The 24916-nt window shown below is 45.6% G+C and overlaps 2 protein-coding genes across 7 annotated transcripts in view; both read left to right on the forward strand.

Annotated features, from left to right (window-relative positions):
* The window catches only part of etv5a (ETS variant transcription factor 5a), a 15772-nt gene extending 14655 nt beyond the window's left edge, over positions 1-1117 (forward strand). The window contains 1 exon segment of the mRNA XM_064329645.1: positions 1-1117. This exon segment is cut by the window's left edge and continues 1062 nt beyond it. The gene's annotated coding sequence lies outside the window, so the exon portion shown is untranslated.
* A 2132-nt stretch (positions 1118-3249) lies between these two features.
* On the forward strand, positions 3250-24916 carry rbm44 (RNA binding motif protein 44). 6 transcript variants are annotated; one of them, XM_064329647.1, is made up of 20 exons: positions 3250-3647; positions 11320-11427; positions 12687-12864; positions 14201-14246; positions 14419-14525; positions 15513-15587; positions 15692-15752; positions 16329-16459; positions 16977-18199; positions 18352-18413; positions 19649-19819; positions 20155-20320; positions 20706-20743; positions 20982-21081; positions 21193-21343; positions 21498-21613; positions 21736-21810; positions 22733-22806; positions 22978-23224; positions 23710-24916. In XM_064329647.1, the coding sequence occupies exons 3-20, from the start codon at positions 12690-12692 to the stop codon at positions 23986-23988; spliced, it is 3297 nt and encodes a 1098-aa protein (XP_064185717.1). In that variant the 5' UTR covers positions 3250-3647; positions 11320-11427; positions 12687-12689; the 3' UTR covers positions 23989-24916. The 6 variants fall into 6 exon arrangements, with proteins under 6 accessions (XP_064185717.1, XP_064185716.1, XP_064185721.1 ...); XM_064329646.1 differs by lacking the exons at positions 3250-3647; positions 11320-11427 and adding an exon at positions 12026-12195; XM_064329651.1 differs by lacking the exons at positions 3250-3647; positions 11320-11427 and adding an exon at positions 12027-12195 and having other exon boundaries at positions 21498-21605; positions 21737-21810.

The following is a 24916-nucleotide window of genomic DNA, read 5'->3' on the forward strand; positions in this document are numbered from 1 at the left end:
TGCGTTTTTCCTGTCACATTGGACTGAGAAGCCACGCCCCCCCCCCCCCCCCGACTTGTCGGTGATGGTCCAGCAACCAATCGCACCTTCTGGAGAATGCATCAGAGCGAGAGACTGAGAGAGCTCGCGGCTCGGCTGCGTCACTGGGCCCGATGGATCTCTCTCGCTCTCTCTCCGTGCAGAAACACCTCATCACTCCTTCTCTCTCTTTTTGTCTCGGTAAATGCAACAAGTCCGTTGCTTCTCTGTTCCAAGGACCGGAATCTTTTTCTATCTTTGTGAGACGAAAATTCAAAAGGGATGCATACAAACAGTATTTTTTTTTTTCCTGGAAGCTTTGAATTTATAAATATGTAAACGTATATATATATATTAAAATGATGGTCATGTTTTGTAGGCTTTTTTGTATTTAGAGCTTAATGTTTTTTTTTTGTTTTGTTTTGTTTTTTCCCCTTGTTTTTTGTTTTGTTTTTTTGCACTGCACTCCTTTGAGGTTTTGTAAAAACGCACAGTGATGGTAGTACAGAGAACTCGCATGCAAACGAGCAAAAAATCCTCCTCTCCCATTGGTCACTTCTACTCTGCCACGTTGACGGAAGTCCACTGCCTCTCCTTGCATGCTGTATACAATGGGCAACTGCAACTGCTCACTAACATATCGCTTTACCTTGGACAAGACGAAATTGTGTGAAAAGTTCTCTGCATTTATATTGTTTCATTGAGTTTTTTTTTTCTTTTCAAGAGGAAAAAAAAGAAAACCTATATATATATTTTTGCAAAGTCTGCATTAGTTTGATTAACTGTATAAGCTGTATAGTTTCGCCTCTCACAGATGTGTATTTTAAAATCTCGGTCCCCCGTGATTTAAGGAAACGTCGAGAAGCTAGTGGTGTGGAGGGCGGGGCCTCTGTCGGAGAGAGGCGTGTCTTGTATGCCCGTTCGGTGTCTCCTGTGATTGGAGGGAGGTGTGTCCCATCCACCCCGCTGTGTTAAGGTCATCTGCACTTGTATAGGCCTCCCCCTCCCCCCCGCCCCCCACCCTCCCATCACAACGTGTACCTTACACTGCTGAGTTTATAATCTGTACTGAGTACAATAAACTATCCTTTCTGCTTCATTTTATATGGCCCGTGTTTTTTATTCGTTCTCTCTTCGCTTGCAGTCAGCTGACAACGTCCGCTGGCGCTCCCTGTGCCCGACCTTACCGGTTAGCAACGGGTCACAGCCTCGGGTTGTTTATTGCTAGCTCTGTTAAAGGTTACCCCGCTCGTAAGGGGTATATGTACACAGAGTAAGTCAAACATATTTTGTGTGCTTTGGTAATGGGGAGAAAAAGCCTGCTTGTTTAGTAATCCTCCGTTGCTGTTGTAGGAATTGAGAGGTTTTTTTTTTTTTTTTTTTTGGCCCATGACACATAAGGCTATTCCAGGACTTTTTTTGTGTTCTTAGTTCTTAGACTAAGATTGATCACGTTTACATGTACAAACGTTGACAACTGTCTTATGATGTGAAAACTTGCCTCGTTAGTTTTAAGGCCATACATAATTGATTCAAATGCTTCATCCGAATGAAGTCCGTGTAATTAAGTGACGCGCCGTCGCTGTTGTGCAGTAAGCGACACTGATGCTCACCTCAGTCTTTGCTGTAATCCTGATGAGATGAACGCTTTTGAAATGCTTCTGTACATGCACAGTAAGCGCTCTGAAGCTAGGCTGGGATGTAAAGGCAGACTCGTTTAAGGAGTCCCACAGTGAAACCGTGTTCTTCCTACCACACGTAGGCCGGAGTGAAAAAAACCGGCGGTTCGGCCAAAGCTGCCCCCGCTTTTCTGTTGCCGTTGAACAACAGTTGGGTGTTCGCCACGGGCTTCAAAGACAGCGGGCTAATTGTGATTCCCTTCAAATTCGGGTGGCGTCGCGTGAACACTGCCTTCGCACCGCACCGCACCGCTCGCATTTGAGGGAGAGTAAAATCTTTACTGCTGCTTTTCTTTGATATGCAGCATCACTTCCGAGTCGACAAGAACTCGCTACGCTGGTCATTTTTCATTTTGAAGAGCGTAATGTGATAGGCTGTTTTTTTTAAAATTAATTTTTAAAAAGAATATAAAACAAGTGAACGCAACCTTGGTTATCTGTTGTTTTTTATGTTCACCGTTGTGCCTCTCGCTGCTCGACGTTTTTTGTGAGCAGGTGTAATGATCTTTGTATCGTGTCAGAGGCTCCTTTATGTAACTCCAGTGGCTGGACAAGGGGGCGCGGAAGTGTAGTTGCAACCCCTCTATTGCTTTCGTGTTGTGCGAAGGGAATTACTGAGGGACGCACCCATGACGCCGGGAGAACGTCATTCTGAGGAAACTCACAACATCGCAGAAGGGAACACCTGTGTGTTAAATGTTTTAGAACAGTTGCATGCATAATGTAGTCACTTTTATAACAACGTTGTTTAACGTTTAGGAAAATTTCAGAAATTTCAGATGTTGAGCTTTAGTGCTTTTTACTATATTTGTACCGAGGAAGGACATTTTGTTGCTGTTGCTGTTGTTTTTTTTTTTTTTTTTGTTTATTCAGCGCAACCAATTTTAATCCGGTGGCGGACATTTTATAAATATGAAAACTCCAGCACTGTGCGACTATGATATGAAGGCTGCTCTGTTGTGACGTCATTACCGCTGGGATGATTGCAGATCTGAGCCACTTTCTCTGAAAAATATTTGTGCACTTTATTTGTTCAAAATCCCCTAGGTAACTAATTTCTAATTTCACTGGAAGCCATATTTATCTCATGGGACCATAAGATGTAAGCTGTTGCAAACGTCTTGATGAATTAGGCCTAGAGAATTGGAAAAGAAGGAACCTGACCAGGCATCAAGCTGAATTAACTTAAAGAAACAAATTATTGTTTAGATATTGATTTGATATATTTGTTCTAGATGCCACTTAACAGAAGCCTGCTGTCCAAGTGTGCTGCCCATAAATTATAATTAATACACAAGTCCACGTGCTCCATGGGCTGAAACTAAGGTCAGTTTAATACATGAAATGTTCATATTGGGGGGGGTGTATGGCTTGGGAGGAGGGAAGACCTGAGAAGTGTGATTGACATTTGACACTTTTCTGCGAAGGACACTGACCATAAAGTCCAGGACCCGTTCGCGAGCTTGGCTTTCATCGCGGTACGTTCGCAGCTGTGTCTCTCTATTGATCGTCACGAGGGAGAAGAGTGCCTGATGGGCGTTGTTAACGGCCATGTTGTTCTAGTGGGGGGCTGGGCTAGGCTCCGGGCGGCTCGCGCGTCTGAGTGGGGAGGCCAGCCGCTGGGGCCGCCGCTCCTGCTCCTGCAGTGAAGGTTTTATCGTGCTTCACCGCTAATGCTTTATTAATGCACTCGGCCGCGGTGCTGCAGAGCTACACGAATCCATATGCTGCTCCCAGCTGCCCCGTGGGTGTACACCGGGGCAAACACAGATTTAATTATTCATCTTTGCACCTTCGTTTCGGAGGGGAAGTAGCCTACCGCCAACCAAGCCGAGTGTAAAACAACACGCGTATCAGAAACCCCGAGGAATCGCAAAAAAATCACTGGCTTCTGATTTACGGCAGCTTCACAATGCCATTACTGTGTCCCCTGCGTCCGCAGCCTGTATGGTAAAGTACTACGGCCTGAACCTCCTCAGCTTTCTCGTAAAATGTATGTCCTACATGTGTTTTCTGTTAGGAACAAGGTGAAAAGGTAAATGTTGTGAACCTCTCATGCCCACTACTTCATTCAAAAAATGCTTTAGTCAAACAATTCTGCCTATTTGCCTTTTAGGTGCATATAATGTTTGCAAATCTATGTTTTGCTGTTGTTGTCCGACCAACTTTGCTACTTTGTGGATGAGGGTTTTTGTGACTTTCTTTAAGTAAAAATAACCGTATCGACTCATTTCCTCTCTTCAACCCTTTAAATCCCCCAGGGTGTTTCCGTGCTTCACACTTTCACCTCTCTCTCGCTAAACAAAGTAGGTCAAAGTCAAGCGTGTTGTATTGGGTCATAGAAAGAGCTGACAGCAAATGGCGTATTGCACGTAGGTCTACATTACCAGAATACCCTGACTTTGCTTGTTTGCATGTCCAGTTTTGGCTTGGACATGCAGTGTAGAAACTTCAGTGTGTAGTAGCATCTACTGAAATGAGACCCTAGTATTTCAGAGAGATTGGAGAGGACTTTGTTTATCAGTAAAATTATGTGAGGAGTTGAGCAATCTCTCTCTCATCTCTCTTGCCTCCCCCCCCCCACTCTCTCCTCTCTCTTGCCCCCCCTCTCTCTCCTCTCTCTTGCCCCCCCCTCTCTCCTCTCTCTTGCTTCCCCCCACCCCTCCTCTCTCTCTCGCCCCCCCTCCTCTCTTTCAAGATTTGTTTATACAAGCTATATTTATTTGCTTGGAATTGCCCATTAATAGCATGACAGGAGTTATACCCATATGGCCAACCATCTCCCCCCCCCCCCCCCGCCCTCCTCCAGAAAATGGGACCGGATTGGACAACAAATAAGAAATGAGATAAAATAATGCAGAGAAATAAAACTTAGTTATTACAAAAAAATGACATTATTCCTCCTCAACAAAAAACAGCATGCATGGACAGTATTAATAATTAATAAAGTCTTCATTAACTCACAATGACTTTCAAGTAGCATACGTCAGCATTGATAATTTGCGTCATAAATGTGACAATATGTACTTAACTGATGAAAACGGGAAAAACAGCTCCTGTTTACATACAGGAAAGCTAGCTTGTTCCCCCTTTTTAAAAAAATAATTACTTTCCCAACCAATCAAGCGAATCCCAGATTTTTATTGTGAGTTTCCATTGTGCACCGGCTTGAGCAGATGAGTCACTGGCTCCTTTTGATTGGTCCAGCTGCTACTCATAAACGGTCTGAGATTAGAGCATGACTGATGTGCTTTCAGGCACACAGGGCTGTTTGCTGGGGTGGGGGGGGGGCGTGTTGTCACCAGTCCCCCTCCCCCACTTCCACCCCCACCTTCCCTTTCTTCACTGAGCTTGACGCTAATCCCACTAACACTCCTGATCCACTTGCAGAGCGCGCGCACCCCCCCTTGTCGTCGCTCGCTATTCTTTTAGACAGTCATTCTCTTAACCTTTGACCCCCTGTCCACACGCCAAGAATACCTGCGAGTCAAGCACAAGGCCTAATTCACTGCATCTGAGTTTTCCATAGGTCACAGTCAAGCCAGCCTCTTTGACGCCACTGAGTTGTGTGATGTATTGGAAAAAAAAAAAAAAAAAAAATCCTGCGTGGAGATTATGACTTTACCCATTAACCTAATGGACTGTCCATTAATATATTCTGTTGCAGGCTAGGCTTACGCTAATATCTCCAGACAACTTATTGATAACCCCCCCCCCCCTTCCCCCCCGCCCCCGTGCACAAGACGGAGTGCTTTTTCACACTTTCCAGTCCTCATCTTGGGCCAGAGTTTTTCAACCACCTCATCGAAAGCTGTGTGCTCTAGACCGAGGGCAATCAGGGGCCATAAAAACCTTCCGGAATGTTCCGTGTACCCGGGCTGGCGGTGGAACTGTGGCAGATGTGCAGGACGTAGATACAATAGTCAGAGACAGAGAGACAGACAGGCAAGGCAAGCTGGCACACGCTCTTTTTCGGATGCTTCTGATGTTAGAGAAGGCTACACATTATTTGATCAATGCCAGTTAAAAAAAGAAAACGAAATACAAAAAACAAACCAAACATAAAGCTTCAGGATCAGACAAGAAATCGTGCCACGCCTGCAAGAATAATGGAGACAGATAAATCAAAACTTGTCATAAATAAAAGAGCTGTCATGGTTCTGCCCTTTTTAAGCTCACACATTGACACACGATGCATCTCATAGGCAGTTTGGATTAATCATCTCCAAAACAATTATTGGTGCAACTCATTAATGATAAACAAAAAGTGTAACAAGAGCATTCCAAATTTACAAAAGACCACTTCCAAACCCTTTAGTCCTTGCTAGCTTGCTAGCAGTATGGCTAAGGGTCTGTGTTCCTGGGTAAATACCATGGTTGCCATCTTTCCAAAATCCAAAGCATGTACAAGTAAGTTCAAAGTGATGCTAAGTTTCAATACAGATTGTAATTATTACTGTACTGGAATGAAAAGTTGTAAGTCACTCAAACTTTTATTTTTTAATGAGGTGTGACCCACACTCAGGTAAGGGAAGCAATGATGAGTTATGTTGAGTTAAAGTGCTTTTTGTAAAGAAGCATCAAAAGCACTACATCTCCTTGAAGTACTATTTCTGCTACTGTAAAATTGTCAAAGAGGCATGAATATCTACCTTATCACCACAGTCAAACATAGATAAAGCAAAAAACTTGCTGAAAACTTGTTTTTGATTGTCTCCAGAAAAAAAAGAATTGTACCCCAGTGTGTGATGTCCCCAAAATACACATATTGCAGAGTATTTTATCAATCCTCTGTCTTTTCCCAGCATTCCGAGGAAATGTCAAGGAAAAACGGTTGGTTCTAATTTCTCTGAGTGCAAAGAGCCCTTTTCCCCACGGTGCCAGTTCCCGCTACGCATGGCAAATTGTGGTCACTCACTCACGGACGACCTTTGAGGGACGTTTTGTAGGACGCATGCGCAGGTGGTGCCAGCTAAAATGTGTCTGCGGAAGTGGGTTGCGCCGTGGGTCTGGACGGTTCCGTGCTTGTTTTTGCAAATGCACTGCAATATCCACTCAGAGTGGATCTGTCTACACACAATGCACGGGATTGGTTGAGGCAGGTCACATGGGGTGCACCTAGACCTTGTAATGCACCCAAGTAAAAAATAGCACCAATTCTGGTGAATGAAGAAAAAAAAGCAGCACAAATCTTTGCCTCTTTAATTCTAACTGGACACAGTTTTCTTGTTGGCTGACATTTTGGCTTATGGTGAAGTGATTCAGTTTCAATGTCAGCATTTTAGCAAGAGAGGATGGAGAGAGAGAGGGACAGAAGCGTGTGGCTGTCCTCAAGTTCTCTGCTAATTAGCCTAAATACTGTCCTGAGCTCTCACTAAGTGTAACACTGCCCCTAATCTCCTCCTTATGCAATCAGCTAGCGTTTCTACCCCAACCCCAATGCCCTCAACACATACACACACATGTACACACGTACACACACGCACACACACACACACTTACATACATACACACACATGCCCACGCACACATTCACACATACTCATGCACGCACAGACATACACAAACACATAGTTGCATATTTATTCAAATGAATGTATACTAAAACATATATCAAAATACAGTGATGAGCATGAAGTGCAAGTGTAGCTGTGCACCATCACTGTATATTTTTTAGGTTTTTTAATCGGAGGTGAGCATGTAATGCAAACCACTGACCCAAGAACTATCCTGATTTTTACACATGTACATGATGCATTTAAATACTAATCAGGCAAGATTCTCTCTCATTCTGTATTTTATCAGTATGAAAGGGACATGGGTTGCGCATTACACATCGTAAGTAAGCTGCTCCTGTTAAAGCTCACAGTGAGGATCTTCAGATGAAGAGGAGTCTGCTTTGGCATACCTGAAACAAGAACGGAAGGTGTATAAAAAAGGTATTTTAAAAAATACTTTATGGATGATGCTTCACGTGTGCCCTCAACTCGAATACAAGAGCAACTTTTGTGAAACGCAGAAGCAAACTGTACAGAGCTCACTTGATTACCTGGACCAACAATATTATTGTTTGGAACAGAAGCCAGCCATTGCTCCATTGCTGAGGGAATTGAGTTTGACGACCCTGAAAGAACTGTGTCCCGCCTCCTGTTATTTTCAGCCTTTACTCAATTTGCAAACGGCAGCTTTGAGCAGAATCAAGAGCCCTGGCCAGAGCCATCCTCATAAATCTCATTAATAAACGGATAGCCATTTCCATTGGCTGGGCGTGTATTTTAAAACAGCGTCTTTTGCCCTGAGCGAAGTGAGCTCAAGCGTTCCTTATTTTGGGCTGGTCCCTGTGAAGTGCCCGGGTCAGGAGTTTTTCTTACTCTGGGCGTATGCTCTGTCGGTCCAAGTAAATCCCAAACCTTGTGGTGGTTCCTTCACAGACGTAAAAATGACTCAGAAATGAAAATCTGATCAGCAGTGCTCACTGGTAACAGTGTGAGAAGCTATTCTATTACGTTCAAGAACAGAGCAGCACCCTTCCTACATAATTGTAGCGTTTAGAGCCTGACTTTCAGAATGAGATGAGTTCCTGGTCACAAGCGTACATGTTTTTTTAAAGAATAGTACACGTTAGGTCTACACGCCTGTGTGGCAGTGTAGCATATAGGATGGCAGTGTAGTATAATGGGTAAGGAACTGGCCTTGTAACCTAAAGGTCACAGGTTCAATTCCCGGGTAGGCCACTGCCACTGTACCCTTGAGCGAGGTATTTAACCTGCATTGCTTCAGTGCACATCCAGCTGTATAAATGGATGCAGTGTAAATGCTGCGTAAAAATTTGTGTGAGTTGCTCTGGATAAGAGCGTCTGCTAAATGCCTGGAATGTACTGTACTGTACTATACTGTGATGTGATGTAATGTAATGCAATGTAAAACTCTCAGCATGGAACCTAAAAGCCCTGCTGTGTGGTGGGGTCCTCAGACGCTGTGGTGCGCAGTATGTTTCGTGTGCCTGGGCAGCGCAGCAGTATCACTTAATTGATTTCCACAAACTCAATATTTATTACCCGGCGTTAGCACAGATGGACCGGCGCCATCGGCATGGCTACCGTTCCATTACAGCCCTTTATTATTATTATTATTATTATTATTGTTGTTATTATTTTTTACGACCAGCCGTACGACTGCAAGACCCATTAGCGCTCGTTAGGGACTGCAGTGTGAGCAGTGTTCTGTGAGGTTCCGAGTCCTTCATACTATCATTACAAAATGGATTCTAAAAAATGATCTGTCATCAGCCCTTACTGTTCCCTGGGTGTACACAATACACCATCATTAAACCGCCCTTTTAAAACCGTTACTATAATGATGATGATGATGATGAAGCAGCTTAATTGAAACTGCCGTAGAACCAGCTGAAACAAAACAAAAATCTTAGGTTTCTCAGCAATCAGATAGCTGAAAAATACTCTAATTAGCCTTACAATGTGACAAAACAGCTAAATATTTAAAATATTTTCTAATACATTAATATGTAGCCAATGTACAATCAGAGTATTTTTATTTACTTTCCCTACTGAACACAGCAAGCATTTGTTTGTAGTAAAATGAGGGAGAATGGAATGTTTACTTCTATGTTTGTCCAGTCTCTGGTGCTGGTGGATGAGGAACAGCAGTTGGCCAGCATGGTAAGGTGAAATATAACCGTCCTGATTTGTGTGGGTACAACTGCCCGCGATACAGTAAGCATGGGTAACAGTGTAGCAGGGGCAGTAGAGTGGGAGCGAGCACCGTGTGTGTGTGTGTGTGTGCGCGTGTGTTTGTGTGTATGTTTTTGTGTGTGTGTGTGTTTGTGTGCGTGTTTTTGTGTGTGTGTATGTGTGTTTGTGTGCGTGTGTGTGCGTGTGCGTGTGTGTGTGTGCATGTTTTTGTGTGTGTACATGTATGTGTTTAATGGCTGCTGATTTGCCGAAAACAGTAAAAGGGAATGAAGATCCTATCTGAGAATACAAAATGGCTGACAGAGTTAAAACCTTGCTTTAAAAATGTTATGTTATGTTATGTTATATATATTACACAGAAATGGCATACCTCAGTAGTTCGCATACCATGTGATGCCCATGCATTGCATGGATGGAAACGTTTCAAACACAGTGTGCACAAAGGGACACGTGTTATAGCACCGGCTCGGAGGACCAAACAGAAGCCGGGTGTTTTAATGTCTCAGAAATTACATTTTAGATGAGAAAAAGAGTGCTGAGCGGAACGGAACTGCTCACAGGAAGCTGCTTAACGCATTTAGAAATCTGTAACTAACTTCACATGTGCCCTGTCTGTGTGCACCACTCTCAGTTTTTATTTAATGTGGATCTCGTGGACGTCAGGTCCATTTATGAATTCAAACGCTTGACATGAAGCAGCCATTTGGGAACTAAAATACAAAGTGTGTCGTGTCTGCCCCCTAATGGTGAAACAGACTTTCTGCATCTATCCATTCTTCTCTGGAGTTTTTATTTAAGCACTTGGCAGAGGCTTATAGCCAAATTGATTTACGAAAGGAGCGTTTAATATTTAACATTATATATACATTTTTATTATTATGTGTGTTATTGCTTACAATACCACTGGGGGTGCTGTTTTAGCATCATGCCATGATTAATGTGATCAGTGTCAAGACATCAATAAAGTAAAAAATAAATCAGGAAGAATTAACCTGAAGATAAATTTGTTTTTTGCTTTTTTGACTACGAGAGCTCCACACAGGTTGTACTTCCTGGCTTTGAAGTGCTCTGTGCCGCTGTGAACAGCTCACATGCTCACGTTTTCTGCTCAGTTTTCAATAGCCAGTATTCAAAATGGTAAATGGACTGCATTTATATAGCGCTTTTATCCAAAGCGCTTTACAATTGATGCCTCTCATTCGCCAGAGCAGTTAGGGGTTAGGGGTTAGGTGTCTTGCTCAAGGACACTTCGACACGCCCAGGGCGGGGTTTGAACTGGCAACCCTCCGACTGCCAGACAATCGGTCTTACCTCCTGAGCTATGTCGCCCCAAAACCAAGTACCTTTTTTTGCTGAAGCATACAGCATACTATAAAAATACATTTTAAAATAAACAATTTCAACAATATTGCAGGACCAAGGCCCTTCAGCATTCAAACTTCAAATTCAAATGGTTTCATTGATATGAATACTGACAGCTGGAGTTCATACTGTGTATTATGGAGACAAGTGTAATATCTGAAACTCGGCACACATCTAAAATAGTTCAGAGGGAGGGGCTGGCCCGTGTATAGTAAGCACAATTCATCACAATAAAACCCGTTTCTATTGCCCTAGCAGTTGCTTAGCTCAGCACACAACTCATCCTTTCTTATGTATCCCTGACACAGAGATGCACAAAGCATCTTGCCATTTAGCTCTGCATTGCATGAGCATTAAAACAATCCTGCTTTTCAGCTGTTTAGTGTCTCACAGAGTATCTGATGGTCTTAGTGCTGACAGAAGACCTTCTATACGCACACAAGTATCATAATCTTTGAGCTGTTAGCCTGAAGCCTGACCCTGCCTCCGTGTTCTCTATTTTCTGTCTCCTGACCATAGCCTGAAGATGTGTGATGTTGTTTTTACAGTCATGCTGGTCATCTGACAGCGGTTTCCCATCAGCCACTGGGGTACTGTGCAGCCGTTGCAACGAGCAGAACTGAAAATGACAGACGTTTGACGAAAAGCTGCACAAGGTGAGCTGGGCATTATCAGCAGCAACACATTTTTAAAAACAACCTCTCAGGTTTTAAAATGTGAACCTGCTGTCCACCAGATCGCAGATCCCCACTGAAGAACTAATCACAGCATCATTTGCTGCAAGAAATCAGGATGTAATCTTGGACCCTCATCTTAGATAACTGGCACGTTAGAAATTGTGTGTGTGTGTGCGCGTGTGTATGTGCGTGTACGTGTGCGCGTGCGGGCATTTGTGTGTGTGTGTTGGCCAGACGGACCTCAGGCAAATGTGCAGGCATCTGTACAGCCAGGAATTGGAATTCTATTGCTTAATCGTGATCATTTTGATTTGTTACCTTGGACCCTATATGCTATCTGCCAGCTTGGGCCCCGGGGCTTCAGTTTGGTAAACCCAAGAATTAATACTGGCGGAATGTGCCCCATAATAGCCCCATTGCCGACCCCCCCTTCTTCCGTGTTTCCAGCGCCCCCTTGCAATCTCAGAACACCCCCAAGGGAGCGGTAGGTGTCGCCCACGTTGAGAAACGCTGCATTGGAGGAATTGTTTGTGTTGGCCAAGTTAGCAATATGGTCCCACGCCTACTGGTTTGCAGGCCGCAACCACACCCTTCTCCAAATCGTCTTTCAATCACGGGATGAATCCTATTGGCTGTCCTACAACAATCAATTAGCCAATATAGGGTAGAAGAGTAACTGTTTGTTAGCGGACTAGAACGCTTGCCGAATATTGCAGTGGTAACGGTATTTAGCCAGCAGCATTTACGGTAAAATGTCCCTAAATTAATGCTTATTATGTGCTTATATGTAGCTATCTTAACCTTAGTTAACTAGTTGGTAGCTAACTAAATAACCTTAACTGACTAGCCAATAGTTACGAACAAATTAGTTCAACATTGAACTGTTAGGCTATATCTAGATAAAACGCACCTTAATGTTGAATATTGATGAACCAAACTGTTTGCACACGACCAAATTATTACTGCGGTGGGCCTGAAATTAAACTACAACGTTTGTTTCCCCTGCTGGGGCTCTAGCTACCAGCCCTTGAATGCGTTCCTCTAATAATCATTGTCAGTCGTATGTATTTGAAAGCTATATTGCATGCAATAGCTAATTGTTGGAATTTGCGGGTGGTTTGATGTTTGAATAAACTACTCTTTACAAGAGGCCGTCCTATTGTGTCCCAATAGTGACAGTTTGCGCTTTAGATTATCATTGTAATTATTGCTTTCACTATTTCACATGTACTTTTCAGGACATGTGGTCTCCACCCTTTATGATTCTACCATTCGGCTCTGGCCGGGAGAACGTGCTGGAAGCTCAGAGACATTTTGAAACGCGCCTTGCGGTTGCATCTGGAATGTTCCCATGGTGCTTCGTACCCATGCGTCCATGTACCAACCACTTGCCCTCTCACAGGAAACAGGTGCCAGGTAAGTGTAGAACGCAAAACCCAAATCACGTCAACCTATTTGGCTAACGTTATATATCATGTACAGCTAATGCTGTACGTTATTATGAGTGTAGTTAATTTGGTTTTCGTAACACAAACTGAAAAATCTGTCAGGCTCAGGATCATGTCTCCCATAGCAACGAGGCCGTACTGGTACTAACGTATTACCAAAACTCATAATTTGCACTTGAACAAAATGATTACATTTAAATGCCAATCTTATGTTATGCAGCTACTATACACGTTATAATGTACATATTAAGTAAGGCTCTTGTTATATTCCAGCAAATGTTAGGTCAGCGTTACTCGAGATTCGTGCAGCGTAGCTTGAGGTTATGCCTTCCATCGAGTTAACTTCCCACAAGTAACGTTAGTATACCCGATTCAACCAGAGTATTTGCCAGAGAAACACGTGCAGTACTTGGAATATCAACTACCATAAACAAGGTAGCTACCTTGTGTTGTCTTGTACAATATTCAGTGTACCAACAGTCCGGATAGCTAGGGTTCCAACTAGCTAACGAACGTTTGTTAGCTAGTACAAGTTGGCTTTCATCGTCCTATTTCTCGGCTGTATCATCATTTTGTTCTGTTACTGACAGATTTGGCCTGCTTGTTTCATTTCTCTGGCTCTCCAGATCTGAAAAACCAGCTAATATAACTGCGATATGTCTTTTTATTCATCGGGGCAAAACGATCTTTCACCATGCCAGTTATGACAGGTTTCTTCACTTAGATAATGAGTTGAACCCGTTAACGTTACCCGTGCGCTTTGAGGATTTTTAAAAATGTACATGCTTCGTATAAAGTTTGAAATTATAGTACATGGGCTCTAAAACGGTCTTATTTTAGAAGCCAGTACGTCATTCCAATCATTGCTGATCAAATTTGGATCAGCACCACGTTAATGAAGTAGTCCACTTCCCGGCCTGTTATGTACTGAATATAGTATCAAATGTCTGAGGTCACAGTCACGTGTTTGAGGCCCGGACATCACTTGTGTCAGGATAACTGTAATGCCCCATCAGATGGCTCTTAGTTTGTTGGGAATAAACATAATCATCTTTCCTCATCACTTTATTTAATCTTTAGCAGAAACATTCTCCTGTCTCTCGGTCTTATACTTTTCGAAATAGCTGCTAAAGAAAATATTTACATTTGATCACAAAAGAGTGGCTTTGCTTTCTTCCATCTGGAGATTAGCTTCAGTAAAAGCAAAGGCAGCAGAATTATCGTTGTGTCTGAAGCATTTTTAATCGTCACTTATAATCGCGGTAATGTTTGTATATGTTGTGATTCTTTTCTCTGCAATGTAGCTGAAATCTTGTCCAATGAAGAGGCCAAGAAAATAATTTTGATAAGGTAGGCTGTTTATTGCTCACGTACTCTTGTAAATTATTAAAATGGCTCTATTGAAGCTTCTATGTGCTGTAAAAATAACTAGTGATGAAAGATTTTTCGAACTACTCTCCTGACATCAATCACTGAGAGAAAGGCTGCAGGTCCTGTGCTTACAGACTGCTGTCTCTTGCAGATCTGTGTTTGACTTGGTGAAAAGCACTCAGTTTCTGGAGCTGACCGACTCCAAGTTACTGGGCTGGTATTTGACCCTTCCTGCAGAAGACAGGAAGCTTATACAAGGTAACAGCCAAAACTGCTCACATTGTGCAATATATCATTATGAGTAGAGCCTTCTTCTGAAACTGCATTACATGGTCTCTAATTCAGTCCTCCAGCTGTGATATGGCTTCAGCACAGAATGCTAGTGAAGTACTATCGGGGAGTCATTTTGAGACCTGTTCATTAGGATATGATTAATAATGGACTGGTAGTTAGTGTGATCAAATGTGTTGATGTTAATGTATTAGTAATACATCAGTGATATTTATGATTGTTTTTTGCTTTTTTACTTAACACACCTGTCCGTTAGCACTGAATAAATATTTAGTTCTCTTATTTTTGAATAAAACAAATTTATTGTATTTTAGTTTTAATAGCAGACTTCCTAAATCCGTTATTAATCCAGCAGGAAAATATTGAAATTGAGATCCTATGTGTTTATCCCCTTGTTTTACAAGTCGACCTTTGTCATGGATCGACAGGGTGTTGTGTGAAGACGTGCTGTTTGTGCACAATGAGTTAGCATCCGTGTGCGACAGTGCATCAGGTGCATATTACTGCTTAAGTATAATTTAATTGGCTCTTTCAGAATCTCATTCTCTCTTGTGCTCATTCCTGTTTGTATTGCGCGTCAGTTGACTAACACTAATTACCTTGTTATATTTTCATCTATTATGGCCGTGAAGACAAGCAGAGGATTACCACTGAATTACTGTCGGCAGAAACAAACTGTCAGAAATAATGAGCCTGGTCTGTGAAACAGCAGTGCTGTGCACATGGGCTCTGATTAGCCTGGGGAAAAACAGGGGGGAAGGATGTGTTACCTGGATTTTGGGATTAGACATGATTACCCATCTCAGTGATGCCGTACATGCATCAGGAGAATTTAGCTTGTCTTAATAACTTGGTCATATTACGCTTAACTATTTGGAGGGAAGGAGAGTGTTGTTGAAGAGACTATGAAGACACTTTCACAGAGAGATTTTCACCCCCTACCACACTTTACAGACGAAGGAGGACTTCTACAGTTTCTTCAGAAACACCCTGCTCTTGATGTGACCAGAAATTTTGTGTATATAAAACGTAAGTGTTTTCTCAAGTCCAGCTGAGATATGAAATATGTATTTTTGTGGCCAGCTTTCACTTGTTCTTTCCAGAAATGAACTTCCTTGTTTGATCTGTTTCAGGGCAGTCCTTGGAAGAGTGCACACACCTCTTATCATCGGAAATGTCCACTGACTTGAACAAGTACATATTTCCTTCTGTTCCTTTCTGCTTCATTATTCCACAAAAGCACTTTCCATTGAACATGTTTAATTGGCGTCTTTGCTAAAATGATATTTTTCATATTGAAGCACATGGTTTCCGATGGATTGGGAGAATAGACGTCGTTACCTCAATCAAAAGCTGTGTTCTTTCAGTATACTTTATACTGGGCTAACTCTGAAGTGTCTTCCGGTATGGTTTATATACTAATTTGATTAATCGATCACATGGCCCAAGTTCAATCATTGCACACACTGTCCTTTTAATGAATAACCAATCCAAATTTAGCCCCAGTAACCAATAAGCAAATCTGAGAAACATCGAGATCTCAAATGCAGACTATACAGCATGACACAAACTTGTAATTGACGACAAAAAAAAAAAAAGACTAAGAACCAATCATACTTCTCCAAATAAGAATGCCCTGGAAACAAGTGACAGGTTGTGCTGCATAGGGATTGGGGGAGTATCGGTGCACTACCAGGCAACCCATACCCTACCGCTCGGTTTGCATTGAATGGCCAATGACTGTCGCCGTCTCGCCGCCGCCTCCGCCAGATCCAGGCGACCCACGTATTACGGCGTGTCGCTGTGCAAGAGCTGTGGAGCCAGCATCCCCTTCAGCACCACCACCTGCCGGCTGTGCTGCGCGCCCGCCAAGAAGCCCGAGGAGAAGTTCTACCTGTCAGGTGTGTGTCCTCCTCCGCCCAGGCTGACCTCAGGCGCAAGGAGAGCACGTCTCATACTGTTTACGGGAAAACAAAGGGAGTGGACTTGTTTCCGTGTGTGCTTTTTTTTTGTATTTTCCATGAAAATGACATGCACAATTGAAGACCTGGACTGTCGGTGACCTGGATTTACCTGGTTGATGCTTCTAGCGATGTCATCTCACTGTGTGAATGTCTGTGTGAATAGTTCAGGGCGGCAGTGTAGCACAGTGGGTAAGGACCTGGGCTTGTAACCAAAAGGTCATAGGTTCGATTCCTGGGCAGGACACTGCCGTTGTACCCTTGAGCAAGGTACTTAACCTAAATTGCTTCAGTGTATATATCCAGCTGTATAAATGGGTACAATGTAAAATGCTTTGTAAATGTTGTGTAAGTCGCTCTGGATAAGAGCGTCTGCTAAATGCCTGTAATGTAATGTAATGTAATAGCTCTTCTGTATGGAGTTAACTGATTTAATCGCTGTCTGGTTGATTGGTAGACCAAGGGCGGGAGCTGCGCTCGCTCCCCACCGGTGCGAGGGAGGAGCTGATTTTCGGGCCCTCGGGGGTCCAGGACGCCCCTGGAGAGCGGCGGACGGCCCAGGGCCCCGCCGATCAGTCGCTGCTCCTGGTGTCGGAGGAGAGCTTCCGCTCGGCCTGCGGCGCTGCAGAGGGCCCTCCCGGCCTGCAGGGGGAGCAGGCGCACATCCTCAGCCAGCTGTGGGACGAGGAGGTGGAGAAGAAGAGCGCCGGCGTGACCGTGTACAAGGACTCCTCTGCGCAGGCGAGCTTCGCGCTGGACGCGCAGCTGGAGCGCCACGGCAAGACGCCGCAGGGGCTCGTGGGTAGCCCGGAGCGGGGCGGACACCGGGGGGAGGAGCCCGCTGACGTCACGGGCCTGGAGACGGAGACGCTGCCCGAGTACTGCAGCTTCGACAGCACCGGGCTGGGCACCTCGTACCGGGACTGCAGCGACACCAGCCAATCAGGAGGCTCCTACCACAGCGGGTCCGACCCCGCGGCCGGGCCACGCGAAGCGGAAGGGACGGACAGCTACGGCTCCGCAGACTCCACCCCCTGCCGCGGCGAGTACGCGGACTGGACTCGCGGCGACCGCCTGGACGACTTCGGGGTGGAGGAGGACTCGAGGCACAGCCTGAAGAACGAGGAGTTCCACAGCGTGATGGAGGCGGAGCCTCTGGAGGCGGACGGTGCCACATGGGTCAGTTCTTGGACCCCTACGCCTCAGGGCTTAGAGATGGACCCCCGGATGAGCCCAAGCCCAGCTGGCCAATCGCATGGCTCGCGGGGTGAGGTGGCGGGAGTCTGTAACAGCCCGCGCACGCGGGGAGGGAACTGGGCCTGCCCCGAACGGGAGTTTGCGTGCTCGTCGCCCGGCAACAGGGGGAGGAACAGCAGCCTGGCCGCTCTGTACGACAGCCGCTCCACGGCGGGAAGCCCGCAGGTGACCGTCAACCAATCGGTGGACGTCAGCAGAGACTTCAGGGCCAGCTACACCTGCGCGCGGGCGACCGAGGCCAGGTGGAGCGGGGTCAGCAGGGCCTCCAACACCGAGCCCCCGGGGGCAACCCGAAACGCCGCCGTGAACACGGCCCGCGCGCCGCCGGGCCAGGACCGGGGCACCCAAACCACGTCTGTCCCCACGGCCGAAAAGTTCGCCATCACCGAGGTCTGCATGGCTGACCTGGACTACTTCACTGAGGTACACGTGTGTCAGTTAGGACTGACGTTAGAAATAATGTCTGAATTAATAATCTACTTCCACTTCTAGTACTGTACGCCCGTCTCTATTTTCACTATTGATTGGAACCGTGATCCTTTTTACTTCTATCATTTTTTTTTTTTTTTTTTTAGGAATTCATAAAACTACACCATGCCCAGGACGAGCTGAAACTGCTACAGGTCAAGCTTGCATGGTAAAGTGCTTTCATTGCCCCTGAGCTCATCACTTTCGGCTGTGTTTGTATCGGAGGTGTCCAGTCTTACCTGAAAAGGGCTGATGTGGGTGCAGGTTTTTGTTTTAGCCCAGCACTAAGACACCCAATTTGACTAATTCATGACTTCATGGTCATCAATCAAGACCTTAATAAGGGGAATCCAGTGTTGAAGCTGAAACACAAGCCTGTACCCTGTACAAGCCTGTCTCTCTTTAGAGACTGTGTTGACCTGTCTCTCTCTACGCTGGTCTGTCTGTGTTGACCCGTCTTTCTCTACGCTGGTCTGTCTGTGTTGACCTGTCTCTCTCTACGCTGGTCTGTCTGTGTTGACCCGTCTTTCTCTACGCTGGTCTGCCTGTGTTGACCCGTCTTTCTCTACGCTGGTCTGTCTGTGTTGACCTGTCTTTCTCTACGCTGGTCTGCCTGTGTTGACCCGTCTCTCTCTACGCTGGTCTGCCTGTGCTGACCTGTCTTTCTCTGCGCTGGTCTGCCTGTGTTGACCCGTCTTTCTCTGCGCTGGTCTGTCTGTGTTGACCCGTCTTTCTCTGCGCTGGTCTGTCTGTGTTGACCTGTCTCTCTCTACGCTGGTCTGCCTGTGTTGACCCGTCTTTCTCTGCGCTGGTCTGTCTGTGTTGACCCGTCTTTCTCTGCGCTGGTCTGTCTGTGTTGACCCGTCTTTCTCTACGCTGGTCTGCCTGTGTTGACCCGTCTCTCTCTACGCTGGTCTGCCTGTGTTGACCTGTCTCTCTTTAGCTGGTCTGCCTGTGCTGACCCGTCTTTCTCTACGCTGGTCTGCCTGTGTTGACCCGTCTTTCTCTACGCTGGTCTGCCTGTGTTGACCTGTCTCTCTCTACGCTGGTCTGCCTGTGTTGACCTGTCTTTCTCTGCGCTGGTCTGTCTGTGATGACCGGTCTCTCTTTAGCTGGTCTGTCTGTGCTGACCCGTCTTTCTCTACGCTGGTCTGCCTGTGCTGACCCGTCTTTCTCTACGCTGGTCTGCCTGTGTTGACCCGTCTTTCTCTACGCTGGTCTGCCTGTGTTGACCTGTCTCTCTCTACGCTGGTCTGCCTGTGTTGACCTGTCTTTCTCTACGCTGGTCTGCCTGTGTTGACCTGTCTTTCTCTACGCTGGTCTGCCTGTGTTGACCTGTCTTTCTCTACGCTGGTCTGCCTGTGTTGACCCGTCTTTCTCTCCGCTCGGCGTGTGACGGCGAAGCTCCGAACAGGAAGCGGTCGACGGCGGCTGCAGGAGAGACGGCGCGTGCGAGTGTTCCCAGAGGGCCGTGCGGGCGGAGCTCCGCCTCCTGGCGCTACAGCACGCCATGTGCCAGCAGCACTGCTGGAGGCGCTATTACACCTCGCCGGAGGGCGAGTGCAGCATCCTGAGGTAAAGGTGATTATGGGAAATGAAGTTTTTATGTTCACCATGTATGGCATGGAAATTACTGTGGTCAATAAAACAAAATCCTGAGATCACTTGTATAGAATGCTCTTAATTGAACATTTTAATGCTAATAATAATTATAATAATAACAATAATAATAATAAGCCTATATAGCATGTTTGTTTATATAGCACAGTGATTAATAATCACTACTAGTAACAGAATGGAATGGATTTGACTTGGAATTTTTTTTTTTAAACTTCCCAAAAAACCATTGGGTTAAATATGATTCATTGTCAGGCATTCCCCTTTCTCTGTCCAAACATCTTTCTGCATAGCATGGAAGCTCCTTCTGAGAACATAAAGAACGTTCTTCAGGACCTGGAGGAAGACTACTGTGAGATGAAGAGGAAGATCTTATCGGGTGTGCCGCTGGACGAGCTCCGCCCCCTGTCTGTGAACTCCCAGATGATTGGCTCTGAGGCACTGTACGTCCCCTCACAGGTGTGTAGCGCACAGGTGTGCGTGCGTGCGTGCGTGTGTGCGTGCGGAACAGACCAGACCTGGGTCAAATATGTTTTTTTTTTTTTTTTTGGGATTCAAATACTTTTCTGTGCTCTGTTGTTCTTGCCTGGTGTAATTGAGCCTGCCAATATGACCAGAAGGCGGGGTTTGCACTTTTTGAGAGTATTTCATTGGTTCCAATACACCGGACAAGATCAGTAAAGCGTAGAAAAGTATTTCAGTCCAAAACAAACATGTGTTTGACCCAGGTCTGGAGCAGACACACAGTTCAGCTTGAAATGGCCGACGTGAGTTTGCTTAAACTTGACCTTGGTGTCCTTATCGCTGCTCAAAGTGCCAACTTTCTCCACCCGTTTCCATGTAGATCATTAAGGACTGTTTGTCTGAAGAGGAAGCTGTGGGGTGAGTAACCTCTGGCTCCTGCTTGTGTGTGTGTGTGTGGTAAATATTGTATTTGCTGTACAGGTGTTTATCCACTTCAGCCTGGAAGCCTGAGAGTGTATCTGAGTTCAAACCAGAGAAACCAAATTCAGTGGTAAAAATGGGTCAATGTAGGCTAGCCTAGCGTGTGTCCAGCACTGGGTCAGGCCAGGTGTGGAACAGGTAGAGTACTGAGGTTCTGCACCTTTACCCCCCCCAGGGCTGAGCAGGGGGAGGGCCTGCAGCCGGCTCCCCAGGACGGAGGAGAGGGAGAGAGAGGAGGAGGCTCTGTTGCGAGCAGGAGCACCGAATCCCTGCAGGTACGTCGGCACAGGTGATGCTGCTTTGAAGGGTGCTGTGTGTGTGTGTGCGTGTGCGCGCGTGCGTGCGCGTGCGTACATGCACATGGGCTCTGTTCCTCTGTCTGACAGACAGAGCAGAGTGATGCCCCTCCAGCAGTGAAGCCCCAACCTGACAGCGCTAAGAGTGGAAAGGCAGACACCCCCCTCCCGCGTCAGACTGACCCCCCCGTCTGCCCCCCCATCGGCCCCCCCATCGCCTCCACCGCGGGACACAAGCCTGGTAAAACCCCTGGCCACTGGAGCCAGTGTCTTGGAAGCACGCTGGCCCAAGACTGCCTCTGGTCTGATACCAACTACAGTGCGAAATAATCCCCCCAGCTTAGTGCTGACATTAAGGGACGACAGGCAGATGAGATCTCCTGTGTTGCCACCAGGGGGAGCCAGAGACCCAGAATCGAGCGAGGCCTGGTACGACGCGGAGGAGGAGTTTGGGCCTGTGCCGAGGGGGCAGAAGGGGACACGGCGTGAGGGAGTGGAAGAAGGTAGTGATGGAGAGGTTGGAGTATTGCTGCCTGACCCTAAAATTGACATGGTGCGGTTCACGTCACAGGTTCAAATGATCTTCTTTTTTGCGTTTTTTTTGTTTTTTGTTCTGTTTGCTCTCCTTCTACAGGGACAATCAGCAAAGGGAAGAAAGATCTGAACTGTTTCCTGTGTGTCACAGGCCTCCCCGATGACACCACAGAGGTAAACGCGAACCCAGCACTTTAAAGGAGTACCATGGTGGTTGAACGTGACACTTCCCAGTTGTCTTCAGGCAACAACAAAACAAATGTGCATAATTTTTTTATTCTTCAGTCATTTCAATGTACTTTAAAACGTATTTTTCTAAGCCTAAATTTCCCACTATAAAAATTCACCCGAACCGTCTGGGCGTGGTAATGAGAACTGTCAGTTAGCTATGATTGACAGACCGTGCCCGTTACCATAGCTACCCCATGATACGCGCTCTCTTTGGGAGACTGAATTTTCACAAGCTAGCTAGCTTAGTAGTATATCAAGTATGGATAGATAGCTAAGGTAAGGACGTTGACTTATATCCAATTATAATTTTTGCTATCTAGCTAGCCAAGTTAAGATAAAAGCACAACTATAACGTCCTCATAAAAGCAAACTAGCAAGCTAACGTTATCGATAACATTGCCTTATGAAAGCAAACCTCCTAGCTAGCTAACGTTAGCTAGCTAGCTAAATGAATATAACCAGAAATAATCTAAAGGCACTCTAATTTAAGTGAACCTAACGTTAGTCAAATATCTGCATTGTCTGAACAGCAGGACGGTGTGTCCTGTCAGATTTGTTTACGGGGCGTGGAAATAGGAGTGGTTACTGTATTCGTGACGTAGAGAAATGAGAACTTTCTCAACCGGTTGAAAATAGGACGATTAATTTAAAACGCATATTTCTCCAAAAATACAGAACGGACATATTTAATACTTAGCTCATTGTGTTTCTTCAATGCCTCTTGTGCAAATAGCACATAAAACCGAGAAAGTGTGAAAATCACCATGGTACTCCTTTAAACCTGTTCATTTAATTAGGTGTAGTTGCACCGCTTGGCCTGAAGGTGGAAGTAACTGCGCTGTGTTTTTTTTAAAACATTTTTTAGGATGAAGTGCGGTCTACTTTCAGAAAGTACCAAGTGTCCGAAGTCAACGTGACTACTTTCAGCAATAATCTAAGGTAAAGTGTGCTGTAAAATAGATTACTCCTGAGGCTGTGATTGTCTTTGTTGTGGCTGCAGAGGAATCCTTTGAATGCAAGATAAAAAGTGAGTGTACCAGGTCTTTAAGGGCCTTAAATTAATGAGGATGCGGGCGGGACGGTGTTACTGACGACTGCCCCCCCCCGCAGGGTGGCCATGATGACGGTCGGCTGTCCAAGGCTCGCCGAGGCGGCGGTGAGGGAGGTGAACGGGCGCACCCTCCGGGGGCAGGTCGTCAAGGTGACCAGCGTCTGCAGGCCCTGCAACCCGTCGTCGGAGCGACCGGGGGGCGGGGGGGGCGCGAAGACGAGCTCCCGCACCTTCCTCCGGGCGAGGCGCACGGCCACCACCCAGACTCCCAAAAACCCCAAGAGCATCCTGTCCGTCACAGCCAAGGTGGGTCGCGCCTCGTCGCCCTCGGTTACGCCTCGGTTTGTAAACAAGGGTGCATCGATGCGTGCTGCTATTCACAAAAACAGTTCTTGTGATTGCAGCTTATCGGTTGCATCTTCTGTGCTTCTCAGAATGGTTCAAAGCCTTCTAATGCTGCCCTCTTTTGGGCACTTAACCAGCAGACCAGCCGGAAACTTTTACACCTATTCTGAAGGCATCGCATCTGGGTCCATGTAAACACTTGCTGCTTATTTTATTATTTGTTTAATTCTAGTCTGTGCCACCTTAGCTATACTGCTACCTGCATATGCATAAAATGTCTTTATGTTTAGTGGCCTTGTTTGGAACAGGTTTTTTGTTGGTGGATAAACTTTCAGTCCCTTATCGCGTTTGTTTTCCCATTGATGTGTATTTCAGTGTCACATCCACTAGGGGGCAGTGTGCTGTTTAGGCAGACCTCACTGAAGCCTCTCTTGTCTGTATCTCAGCCCCTCCAGCACCGGCTGGAGAAGCTGACCAACGTGCAGGACACGCCCACGGCCTCGGGCACCTGCGTGCCCCCGCACTACGCCACCATGGGCAGCTTCGACACGCTGATGGCCCGCCTGACGGAGCGCCACCCGGAGGCGGGGCGGGAGAGAATCGTCAAGGCCCTGGTGGAGCTGCGGGAGCAGAACCAGGGCCTCCTCAGCGGCCTGCCCCTCAAGACCATCGTGGACATGACCTCTGACCTCCTGACCCGCCCGTCCTCATCCGCGGTGGTGTGAGTGCGGCGGACCAAGGTTCCGTTTTAGCCCTGTGAGGTGTGACTGCGCAAATACGCGATCAGAATGTTGAGTAACTGAACGTTCTAATGGTGATGTCACAATAGGTACTGATAACTGAAAGCAGTGGAGTTCTAGAACACTGCCTTAGAATTCTGGAAAAAAACATTCCAAAATAACCTACTCTTTAAAGGGTTAAATTGTTTTTTTTGTGTACCATCATTTTCCTTTTGCTGCAGAGGTTCTCAGATAAAGCATACGCTGTTGAAGCGGTTGCAGTACCATTTATTAGTCTATAGGTCATTTACTTTGTATCAAGAGCGGATGCATAAATATGAATAAAAATTCATGGGCTTTGTGTTTGAATTTTTCGGGATTGTGTTCCATTATGGAACACAGGAATCTGTGGCTAGTCAGTCATCATTGGTGTTGAAGGATCTAATACATTCCTTCTCATTCCTGTCCCCCCCATGTTTTGATGGCAAATGTTGTCCATCCATGTTGGCATTTTGAAATGCTCTTAGTGTTGTCTAAAGAACAAACATTGTTTTTTGTTTTCCTCCAAGTTATGCAAAAAAGTTCTGTTAATGGATTGGCAGCTTTCTTATGTTTAGAAGAAAAGCCAAACTGAATTTATTTTGTTTCATTGTTATTGCTAAACAGCATTGCTGCTGTTATTTTTTGTTTTGAATCAGGAGTATTCCACTCTTCCTCTCTTTTCATTCAGTCTTGGAGAACAAATATTTTGGAGACTTGTTCATAACTTTTAAAAATAAATATACAATGACAGAAAAGTGTACCACAGCATAGAAATGTGTGCCAGTTGTGTCCACATTACTCTGGCCACACAGGGCTGGCTTGCATGGTTTTGTTTTCCAGAAATATTTGGTATGCTGTCCATTGCCAGCAATAAAACTAATTAATTTACATA

Source organism: Anguilla rostrata, chromosome 3, assembly GCF_018555375.3.
Source record: "Anguilla rostrata isolate EN2019 chromosome 3, ASM1855537v3, whole genome shotgun sequence".
Classification (NCBI taxonomy): Eukaryota; Metazoa; Chordata; class Actinopteri; order Anguilliformes; family Anguillidae; genus Anguilla; species Anguilla rostrata.